Source organism: Notolepis coatsorum, assembly GCF_963971535.1.
Source record: "Notolepis coatsorum genome assembly, chromosome: 3".
Taxonomy (NCBI): domain Eukaryota; kingdom Metazoa; phylum Chordata; class Actinopteri; order Aulopiformes; family Paralepididae; genus Notolepis; species Notolepis coatsorum.
The window spans coordinates 1961683-1974325 of NC_140167.1; the positions used below are offsets into that span (position 1 = coordinate 1961683).

At 41.0% G+C, this 12643-nt stretch overlaps 1 protein-coding gene across 1 annotated transcript in view; it reads right to left on the bottom strand.

The window, feature by feature from the left end:
• hadhab (hydroxyacyl-CoA dehydrogenase trifunctional multienzyme complex subunit alpha b) overlaps nucleotides 1–7784 on the bottom strand; it is a 35089-nt gene extending 27305 nt beyond the window's left edge. Inside the window, exons 1-4 of the mRNA XM_084311540.1 lie at nucleotides 7625–7784; nucleotides 2872–2913; nucleotides 2606–2676; nucleotides 1030–1163 (exon numbers count right to left, since the gene is read on the bottom strand). Of these exons, the coding sequence (XP_084167666.1) occupies nucleotides 1030–1163; nucleotides 2606–2676; nucleotides 2872–2913; nucleotides 7625–7694 (317 nt within the window). The 5' untranslated portion in view covers nucleotides 7695–7784. The remainder of the gene's footprint in view (nucleotides 1–1029; nucleotides 1164–2605; nucleotides 2677–2871; nucleotides 2914–7624) is intronic.
• Between the last annotated feature and the right edge of the window lie 4859 nt (nucleotides 7785–12643).

Below are 12643 nucleotides of genomic sequence, written 5' to 3' on the forward strand. Positions count from 1 at the left end.
GATGCATGTGCAGCCAGCCGGCAGCCAGCCTGGCAACGCAGATTCTCACCGGGAGAGTGTAACGTGTGGGAGGCCGCACTACCTCTCTCCAGATCCTACCCTCGCTGAGCAGGCGCCCCGACCGAACTGTAGGGGTCGCTGTCCACAACGCCCAGGACCCACCCCCTAATACTGCCAATTGTATTAGTGTGAACGGCCAGCCAAGCTGGTGACAACGCCGGGAGCTGGATTCGAACACGCAAACCCAGCGTCTCCAGCGTTGGTGACGAACACAATCTCCGCTACGCCACCTGACCGCCCCAAGACTTTTTTTTTTAAACGATGGTTCAACTCTCAGAATCTCAGTGGACTGAGGAGTCTCCGTCTGTAGGGGGCGCCCTACACCAATCACTACTCCACAATGAGGTGAGCGGACTGAAAACGTCATCTTATAAGATCAACTAGATGATGAACAGTATATATTTTTTTTTATTGCAGATGTTAACAAAGTCTTCCGATGGGGACTCATTTTCGCAGTTGAAAAAAGGTAATAAATCGCAATATCTTGATATTACTATAGGGAGGTGTAGTCTGACGTCACTTTGGACCGCCCCGCGAGGTCCACCCGTACAGGGATCTATCATTGGGAAAATGGATTATCGGCTATTGTAACAATTCTGCCTCATGAACATTGAAAAGCTTTCCATTTTTGCACAAAATGAGTTCCCTTCTATCACTAACATTATTGTTTAAGCATTTTTGGTTGAAATAAAATTCGATTAATTGCGAATATTTTCATGTTGAGCTATAGATTGTGAATGAATACGCACAGAAAGGTACACCATGCAAATGTTAATGCTTTATTATAACGAGACGATTTTAGAAATGGGCAAATACGTTGCAATTTTGCGAGGTGGACCGGCCAGAAACAGCAATGACGTCACCACTACACCACCCTATATGCCGACTCTGGTAAGGTGATAATATTATGGTATGGCGACCCCCACCCCTAGGGGCCGGTGTGCAGTGGAGGTAGGGCTCTGATCTCACTTGATGTCGGCTCCTGCGATGAAGCAGCCGGGCTTGGAGGAGATCAGGACGGCGCTCAGAACCGCGCTGTTGGCCCAGATCTCATCCATGACCTCCGTCATCTCCTTCTGCATCTGGAGGGACAGAGTGTTGACCTGGGGGGGGGGGGGGGCGAGACGTGCAGCTTCAGATTAGATTCAAATGTATTGTCATCATACAGCACAAGTACAGTACAACGAAAAGAAGTCTGGCATCCAACCAGAGTGCAAATGTGACAGTAAAGTGCAGCAGCAATATACAGCTGATTAAACTGGGTATCAAATATATAAATTAGTATGACTGAGAGTAGTAATAATGATGCATGTACAGAGTTGTAATATTAATATGTACAGTGATACAGGTATAAAGACACTATGGTAGTAAGTCATACTGGCCAGCAGTGTGTAACTAGTAAGAGTAGGTAAGAGATATGTACAGATATAGATATAGTATTAATATGTACAGTGATACAGGTATAAAGACACTATGGTAGTAAGTCATACTGGCCAGCAGTGTAACTAGTAAGAGTAGGTAAGAGATATGTACAGATATAGATATAGTATTAATATGTACAGTGATACAGGTATAAAGACATTATGGTAGTAAGTCATACTGGCCAGCAGTGTAACTAGTAACTAGTAAGAGTAGGTAAGAGATATGTACAGATATAGATATAGTATTAATATGTACAGTGATACAGGTATAAAGACACTATGGTAGTAAGTCATACTGGCCAGCAGTGTAACTAGTAAGAGTAGGTAAGAGATATGTACAGATATAGATATAGTATTAATATGTACAGTGATACAGGTATAAAGACATTATGGTAGTAAGTCATACTGGCCAGCAGTGTAACTAGTAACTAGTAAGAGTAGGTAAGAGATATGTACAGATATAGATATAGTATTAATATGTACAGTGATACAGGTATAAAGACACTATGGTAGTAAGTCATACTGGCCAGCAGTGTAACTAGTAAGAGTAGGTAAGGGATATATACGAGTAGGTAATAATCAGATATAGTATCTACAGATATGTAAAAGGGTTATGTGCAGGTTTGTACAGACAGATGTGGATAGATATATAAATATATATATAGTATATTATACAGCATTATGGTGCATGGCATCATGCAGAGTTATATGGGTAAATGGTGCATTTATATAGCGCTTTACAATTTGTTCCCCACATTTTACCCATTCATTCACACACCGACGGCAGAGGCGACCATGCAAGGTGCCAACCTGCTCATCGGGAGCAGTTAGGGGTTAAGTTTCTTGCTCAGGGAGGAGCGGGAATCGAACCGGGAACCTCCGGATTACCAGACGACTGCTCTACCTCCCGAGCCTCTATCGCCCCCATATTATGAAGCCCCATTATATGAAGGTGTATGAGTAGGTATATAGAAGGATTATAATGCAGGTATATTCAGACAAGTATACATATGCAGTAAATATAAATGAATATATGCAAAGTAAATATATGATATTACATAGAAGTAAATATGTATATTCACTTCTACTAATAGCTCATTAATGATCCAGTGGATGACACACACCTTGGAGTTGGGGTCATTGATCCTGACCACAGCCACGTCCCCCTTGACCTCGTAGCTCACGTGGGTTCGGGCTGAAAACAGAAGAGATGAGAGGATTGAGATAATGGTGATGATGACGTCCCAGCATGCTTCACTTCACATTCACAGGATGTGTGGCTGGAGTGAGTGAGGGAGTGAGTGAGTGAGTGAGTGAGTGAGTGAGTGAGTGAGTGAGTGAGTGAGTGAGTGAGTGAGTGAGTGAGTGAGTGAGTGAGTGAGTGAGTTACCCTGCATGGCCGGAGCGACTGTGAAGGTACGGTAAGTGCTTCCTGTGAAGACAGCAAACAACATTATGAATGAATGGTTTATTTCGAACAATAAAAGTGTAATCAAGAAATAACAAAAAAAACCATACAAGGATCATTTGCTGTGAAAAGAAAAAATTATAATAAAGTAAGATTAAATAATAAAGGAATAAGACATTATTTTATCAGGTCCTGCCCCCTTATTGCAACAAACCCTTGACGTTTTCAAACAGTGTTACATTTTCTTCCAACAAAATCATCTGCAAACAAAATCGCTTGTCCATTCAATTCAATCCAAACCTTTATTTATTCTCGAAAAGGACAATCGAGGTCACCCTCATTTTCAATGTCGTCGAGACTTAAGACAATATAAAAATAAAAATGTACAATATAATAATAATAACTTGTGAAATAATCTATAGCACCTTTCACACATGGGCCGCAGCCCAAAGTGTAAGTCAATCAAGTTACTATATAATCATTACTGTTAATTATCAAAAAGCAATCGATAGTTCACAGGTCTAATTACAGCATAGACCAAACCCATGACAAGAGGCACAAAGCATAAATAAAGACTTAAAAGATCCAGTACAATGATGTTTTAATTCAGTCATAAATGGCTTATTGTGGAATGTTAATGTCATGAATATAATTGTTCAGCTTCAGATGTATAATTTGATTAGTTATAAGTGTTTTAGGTCATCCTCTCAGTATGGCGAGGGGGCGAGGCCTTCCGTTAATTGAAAGGAGATGTCAAGTTAGCATCAAATGTAAACAAATCCATGGGAGCAGCATGCTCGGTTGCTATGGGAGATTAACACGGGCTAACCTTATGCTAGCAGGGGATAAATACATCGTCACAGCTGCTGTGGATGTCTAGGTCATGTATGTCATAAATGTCATGATATATATCTGTATATCTGTATGTCATAAAAGTCATGATGAATTGAAAATGGGGGACCCTGATGTAAACAAGACAAAAGTCTTTCTCTGGTCTGCCTCCCCTTAACAATTGTGTGTATTGAGCCGTACTGTATTGTACCCATTCTGCAATCTGTTAAATAAAGTTTTCAATCAATCAATGTTTTGAACCACTAACATAACTGATATCATTAACAACAACTACTGACTGAAGATTGAAAAACAAGATTTTCCTTGTACTGAATCAATAGGAAATAAGGGAATCAATACGCTGCACAAACCAAACATGACGGTGGCTGTCGGACCATCTCCCTCCCAACCCAAATAACCTACAGTAGCGTACGGTTTATGATACAGAATACCCCGTGCCCAACTTTTGTGGGCCAGACAGATACTGTTACTTCTGTGACCTCAGAAGACTTGGGACCTCAAACGACACACAGCCAGGAACAAGCAAGGGCAGCCTGTGACCCCTCACCCAGATTCCCCGTCTACCACTATGACAGTGTCATCAGAACTAGCAGCTCCATTCCGCTGGCAACAAGAACACTTCCGGTATGGAAAAAAACGACTTCCAGCTTGGACGTTTAGCCTTCAAAATAAATGTGTGAGACTCTTAAATTTAAAAAGATATGCATTTCACGTTATTTTGTTTCATTTAACCATCATGATCAACAAATGAACAATCAGATCATTGATCGATGCCATAAAGCGTTAAAAAATACCATTTATATAAGCCTAATGATGTTTTGCTGTATAAATGACACTGTACTGTAGGGTTGCCGGGTGATGTGGAATTTTCCATGACTAATAAACTGATGGCAACACCGGTATTACCGGTGACACCGGACATGTTACAAAATGCTGCTCAATAGCTGTAGAGCGCTTACGGTACTTTGATCTTTAACGTTATGCGGCTACATTGATCCGCTGTGTCTGTGTCTACGTCAGTTTTTAATTAATTTTCAATGACTGGTATCAATTTGTTGGACAGACAGAGTTGAGGTTAGGTTCCAATTTAAAAATAAATCAACGGACAGTAATAGCGTCCGTCCAAAAAGAGAAACCTAAAAATAGCTGCTGTCCTTGGATAAACCTTCAGTTTATAATGTTGACCGACTTACACGCTTGATAACATGCTTGCTAGATCCACAAAGAAGGGATTGCACGGAGCAAGTTGCACCCTTACTTACAATTCATGATGAATTGAAAATGGGGGACCCTGATGTAAACAAGACTAAAGTCTTTCTCTGGTCTGCATCCCCTTAACAATTGTATGTATTGAGCCGTACTGTATTGTACCCATTCTGCAATCCGTTAATAAAGTTTTCATTCAATCAATCAATCTGCACAGTGATTGATTGAATGAAAATTGTATTAACAAGTAACAGTAACGTGGGTAACACAGACTACACCACAGCAAGTCTACTGTACTGGCGTTTTGAGCATGAATGCAGTGAGACGGGTCTACTTGGGCCGCGTCGGCATGAGAACTACATCACAGGGTTCAGGAACAGCTTTAACTAGACGACACCACCACCATCTAAGCAAAGGCTGTCTGAGAAATTATTGCTGGCTTTTAGAACCACCTATAACTGACAACAGTGTCTATTTCAGAATAGATTGGGCACTGTGTACAGGTGAGCCCGATGAAAGCTGTGGTCTTCCTCTTCCCCAACAGTGTGTCGGGTTGGGTACCGAACTCAGTACTTTTAAGGGTACCGATTCATGCTAGATCAATCGGTACCAAATCTCGGTACCTTTACATGTTTAGTATGAGAGTCTAGACAAGAGACAGAGACAGAATTCCAGTAACTGGTTCAAATGTAACAGTGTGCTATAGTTTCCATGCCGACAACAGTCCTAGCACTAGAATGGCTGATATTCCATACATCATGTATTATTCCATATACAGCCATAGAACAACATGAAAACACCTGTTGATGAGCCAGGTGCATTTACAGTTGCCCCTCACCTTGTTTGATATACACTAGGGCCGCACGATTTTGGGAAATAATCTAATTGCGATTTTTCTGACATATATTGCGATTGCGATTAAATTTGCGATTATACTTATTATTTTTTTTAACAGCCCCACAGAGGTTTATTGTAAAATGCGGCTTGCATCTGGCCTACGCGGTGGGTCTGTTCGGGACACCGAGCCTGAAAATGTTTCTTTTTACCCGGGAATCGATACCGGTACCCAACGGTACCTTTTTTTCTGTATCTCTCTCCCTCTCTGAAGTCTAAACTTCACAACACACAATCTAAAACCCCTCCCTACCTCTCCCAAACCGATCTTGTATCTCAATGGGACTTCCTGGTTAAATAATACAAAAAAAAAATAATAATGCGATTTGATAATTGCATCATTCGAAAATTGCGATTTGGATTTAAAATCGATTAATCGTGCAGCCCTAATATACACCTGTTAAAACTGTCCTCTACTCCCTATACCACCAGAGCTGCTCACCATGTCTCGCTAGATGTTCCCTGTGTGTCAACACCCCTCCTCTGGTCAGCCCTCCTTCCAGTTTGCTCCCAGCAGTTGGAACGAGATGCAAAAGACTTGAGATGAAAATGGACAAATTGATCCCCCTCGCTGACTTTTAAGGACTCTTGTGTTTATTATGACACACCTGCAACTGTCACCCAGCCTTTTAACTGTAATCGGTCTGTTCTGCTTCATGTTTTACATACCGTGTCATTTTATTTGCTTGTTTGTTTGATCTGTGTTCTAATTATTTCCCTTACCTCTGTGATGCATGTATCGTCCGTCTCTTTTCTATTTTATTACCTTTTATGTCCCCTTTCCCCCCCGTTACCCTCAGAGGGGACCTTGTGTCCTCTAGCCAGGCCGTCATTGTAAATACAAATGTGTTCTTAATTGACCTGCCTGGTTAAATAAAAAAACATATTTGTGATTAACAGACGTTTTCATGCGATTGGTGCCGTTTGCCATTCCATCGCATACACAAAATGGGATCTGTGAGTGAATCTCGTGGAAAAGTGAGATATGAATAAATATAGGCCTACACTTTTCTCTGACTGAACTTTCAAAGGGATTTTATTCTATAGTGTTCTATGGTTGTATATGGAATACATGCAATGTAGGTCATATCGGCCATTCTAGAGATAACATGGCTCAAGTAGACCAGTACAGAGTCCAATTAGACATACTTGGATATAAAAAGGAATATCTTATCTTTATACAGTAGCATGTGCACTCTGATAGAGCATTTATCCATTTAGGTACTGAAAAGTACTTTATGAAACCTTTTATATCCGTTATAATCATAAAACGTGCAACACAAACCTGATTTGTATTGCATAGGTTCGTTTGAATGCTTAGTTTAGTCGTTGTTATGAAAATATAAAAACAACTTGCACTCCGAATCGAGCAGAATCGTTCTTTTATTTTGGAAAAACCCAGACCGGAAGTCATGAGGTCGCTGCTTGCTGGCTTGACAGACCTGTCAGATGAATGGCAGCCTGCCGTCACGTTACTTCACCCACACTGTCTGCTTCTAAAACCCACAGAAGACGGGCATGGCTGCCATCAAATCAAGATCTAATGTTAACTTACCGACTGATACTACAAAGTCGTAGCGTCTAAACTCCTGAGCTGACGTTAGCACGATGCTATCGTTGAGGCAGAACCCCGGTGTATTGTGTAGCTCTGCGACCCAACCAATGTAGCTAACTAGCTAACTCCCGTTAACACCCAGCTAGTAGGCTGAGCGCGAGCCCTTCGTCCGGTTACCGTGGTGTAATTAACGACATGATATAAGAACAGAATACGTGACAGCTGTACCTGAGAGAAGAGCATATCTCTTTGATGATGTTATCCTGGAGAGAACGCCAAGGGCTCGAACACCAGCCATCTTGGGGAGGGAGGTCACGTTGAACGCAGTCTGGGACCGAGAGGCGGGATGATGATGACGCGTCACGCGCTGTGCTTCCTGCTACAACAGAGAGAAGCGACCGCGAGCTCAGCAGGAACCTCGTTCCCAGCTTTATCAGCTCAGCAGGCTTTACGCCTCATTGGCTGTACGTAAACAAACTCACAGCTCATTGGCTGGCTGACAGTGAACGTCTGAAACACCCGCCTTCCTTATGACGTCACACTAGCCATATCCCTATGGACACAACAGTCCAACCGACCCATTGATCTGCAATCTGTTAATACAATTTTCAATCAATCACTGTGCAGATTGATTGAAAAACTTTATTAACAGATTGCAGAATGGGTACAATACAGTACGGCTCAATACACACAATTGTTAAGGGGATGCAGACCAGAGAAAGACTTTCGTCTTGTTTACATCAGGGTCCCCCATTTTCAATTCATCATAACATATATGACACACACGACATACAGATAGACAGTACTGCTACATCTATACATTTATGACATACCAGATTTGCAAATACAGTACTGTTTTTGATACAAAAAGTGTCCAGAAAAAGAGTGTATATACATTTGACGTAGAGACTGTACATTGGAGGAGGTTGGGTAGGTGGGGTGGGGTTGGGGGGCGGGGGGGGGGGGGGGGCACACACACACACACACTGTACACTGTACATTGGAATACTGACAAAGCTATACTACTTGGTCATTTACTGTACAACTGGGTTAGGACATTTGTAGGGGCCAGTTTCGAATTGCAGTTGTAACTGGTCTAAAGGCCACCCTCTGTGTCGTCGTCGTGTAGTGGAAGTGAAGACTCAGTTGTGGCAATTCAGTGTTTTATTTCCCCTGTTGAAACATCCCACAGGTACATGTCAACACTTGGCCAGCAGATGGCGTCAATAACTTGCATAATGCCCTGTCAGCATTCCAGATAGTCTCTTTGAATGATACATTGAAATATCACAATAATAATAAAATACACAATGAAATAATACAAATTAAATAATAAGACATCTCCAATTACCTGTTGAAACATCCCACAGGTACATGTCAACACTTGGCCAGCAGATGGCGTCAATAACTTGCATAATGCTACAGTGGGGGAGAAATGTCACGCTGTGAGAAACGAGGCCTAACACACATTGCTCAGACCATAACCACAAACTCAGTCAGCATGTGTCGTACAATAGTTCGCCAACACAGCTAAACCACATTACAAAAAGTGCAAAATTGTCCATATTAACACAGTTACCACTATATACAACTCCGGTTCATTGCCCGGCAACTTATTTACAATAGTGCGTTCTTTTAGACCTGATATATTTGCAGACACTGAAAGCACGTCTTACCCCTGTCAGCATTCCAGATAGTCTGGCGCGAGAGGGGAAGTGCAAGGGGAAAAACGTCACTTCGGCAGGAAGTGACGACGGCTTCAAAATAAAAGACTATTAGAGTAAAAATAATAATAAACAATTAAAATAAAACGTTAGGGAGGGATCTTTGTGGAATACAACATTAGTATATTTTATATACCTGCTACACAGTCTCCCGTAGGTGTTCTTTGAGAGTGTTTTTGAAAATGGGTAGTGATTAGCCATCCCTATGAACACAACACAACAGTCCAACCGACCCATTATACTCCTTTTCGCGAATCTTCAAACTCAACCCGAATCAAAACCGGAAGACTTGTTTGGTTTTAAGGAATCGTTCGTCGTTAATCTCTATACATCTTCAATCATATACTAATTATTTAGTTGCACATAATCATGGCAAGCACAGATAGGAGCTTCTATCCCCAGGGCCCAGGAGTTCAAAACTTGTAATCCCTATTGATTGATTGATTGATTGATTGATTGATTGATTGATTGATTGATTGATTGAACATTTTATTTAACAGATTGCAGAATGGGTACAATACAGTACGGCTCAATACACACAATTGTTAAGGGGATGCAGACCTGAGAAAGACTTTCGTCTTGTTTACATCAGGGTCCCCCATTTTCAATTCATAATGAATTGAAATGAATGAATCCAAATCTGATCCAATCAGATAGGGATTAAAAGTTTTTAACTCCTGGGCCGGCCATCAGGATGCTCAATGAACAATGATTGAACAATGAACAATAACAGGCCATCAACACACCCACAGCACACACACACACTCACTTTAAATAAACAACACACTGTAGCACCCACTTTACCACACTTTACACTTTTACACTTTACACTTTATATTTATATTATTGGTAAGGAAATTGCACATCTCTCATTCCTTATCCCTTATTGCACCTCACCACCACAAGGTGGCACCACAAGCTAAGCTATACCTCACCATTTTTTGTACCAGATGTACATACTGTATATAGAGGTATACTGAACAATTGTTGTTTACACTTGTTTTTACTTGACTTCTTGACTTTCTATTTTATACTTATTATACTTATTTATACTATCTTGTTATCTAGCAGCACACTTTCAGGAGCAAAACAGAAAGAAACATTTCATGCAAAGTTTTCTGTATTTCTGTATGACAAATAATAAAGAAACTTGAACTATTATGCTATGTGTTTGTTCCAAATGTCACTATGAATTGAAAATGGGGGACCCTGATGTAAACAAGACGAAAGTCTTTCTCTGGTCTGCATCCCCTTAACAATTGTGTGTATTGAGCCGTACTGTATTGTACCCATTCTGCAATCTGTTAATAAAGTTTTCATTCATTCATTCATTCATTCATTCATTCATTCATTCATTCATTCATTCATTCATTCATTCATTCATGTGTACCTTCAAATAGCCATCAAATTATTAGAAAGCAATTACCTCATGCCAGCACAAGGTGGAGGCAAAGGACAACCATTACTGCAAGAAGCAATTATTTGTTTGTATAATGCAGTTATTTATTTATTTATTTATTTAAATGTTACTGCATTTTCATGTCTTAAAGAGATATCGGACCAAATTTACTTTTAGGTTGTGTAATTCTTCTCATTTTGTGAGTTATGATGAGTGTGCAAAGTGATGAACATGCTATCCTATCCTATACTATAATATTATCGAATGGCATTGGCTAAGATGGTAGACCTATTCCCATACATCAAACATTGACCTCCCCTATAGGTATGTGTTAATATGATTGTCCTTTCAACCATTAAAATTTGATGATGTCATAGGACTGCAATTTCTTGTTAAATTTAAGGGGAAATGTTTCCTTTAGCAGATTTACAACCTAAAAAAGTAGATTTCAGTGGAATACCTCTTAAACATAACCTCCATAACTTACTGTAGGTGCCCAGGCCCTGTCTGGTATAATACTCCCATCTTCATTCTGTTCACAACAAGAAACTGTATAGATTTACAGAGCAGTGTGATATTCACAGCACTGAAAATACACCAATTAACACGTTCTCAAAGAGGGGAAGGTGATCTATGTAGGCCGGGGATCCGGATCTATGTATACGCCTGAGGCTGTGATCCGCTGTGTCATATAAACGGGCTGAGCGAGACCGCCACGCAAGGTGTCAATCATCGGGAGCAGTTAGGGGTTAAGTGTCTTGCTCAAGGACACTCCCGGGAGGAGCGGGTACACTGTACCCTCTGACCACCAGACGAGCGCTCTGCCCCCTGAGCCACTGTCGCCCCTCGTACAGTATCTCCTGTAAAAGGTTCATTCATGTCAGCTCCCTCACACACTCCTCTCACGTGTCACACCTAGCGAGCGGGGCTTCAACAGTGGATGTATAGTGTTGGGAGTAAAACCACCTAAACTGTGTTTACCCATCTTTTTATCTGTGAAATGGTTCATCCACCTTTTAAAGTTGAAATCTTTATCATTTAAATCCATATTTATAGTGTATTTTTTGAGGAAATAAAAAACGAAATGAATACTATTCGAAAATAAATATATGTAACGGTTGTTGTGACAACGCCGTCACCTCAAACTTCGATGCCCCCGAGGGAGATTCGAACCCGGGTCTGCCACGCCGCGTGCAACAGCACAGACCGCTATACCAAGAAGTGAACTCACTGCTTTGTAACGTGTCTATGTGTCTTTTGAGGATGTGAGAGTGAGTTTAACCCACAGCACCGCTACTCACCCACAGCCCTGGCTTCGTGACTGCACTTCACGATACCATCCGTTTGATTGATTGATTGATTGAAAATTGTATTAACAGATTGCAGAATGGGTACAGTACAGTACGGCTCAATACACACAATTGTTAAGGGGATGCAGACCAGAGAAAGACTTTCATCTTGTTTACATCAGGGTCCCCCATTTTCAATTCATCATAACATATATGACATACATGACATACAGATAGACAGTACTGCTACATCTATACATTTATGACATACCAGATCTACAAATACAGTACTGTTTGTGATATAAAAGGTGTCCAGAAAAGAGTGTATATACATTTGACGTAGAAACTGTACATTGGAGGAGGTTGGGTAGGTGGGGTTGGGTGGGGCGGGGAGGGGGGGGGGGGGGGGGGGGGTTGGGGAGGGGGACACTGTACACTGTACATTGGAATACTGACAAAGCCATACTTGGTCATTTGGACTGTGATAGAGAGGCGCGCGCCTCTCCCCTCCCCGTCGACCAAGAGTGAATACCTGTTGTTTGAACGTGTAACACTAACTATATAACGTACTTAATGCCACAAAACGAATGCATTTGTTTATCTAGCCCCTTACGTGACTGCGGTGTGCAACGGCTATTGTTTATCATAAGTAGGAACTTTATGCAGTACTCAGTAGCTTGTTTATTTTCTTCTGAGTGCTTTGTTTAATTACATGTTTACATGAACAGCCACCACTGTAAACATCATGTTTTTTCACCAATAGATTATGCAATGCCGCCCTCCGTACGATCTATAATAATAATAATAAAAAAAAAATTATATAAATTTTTTTTTT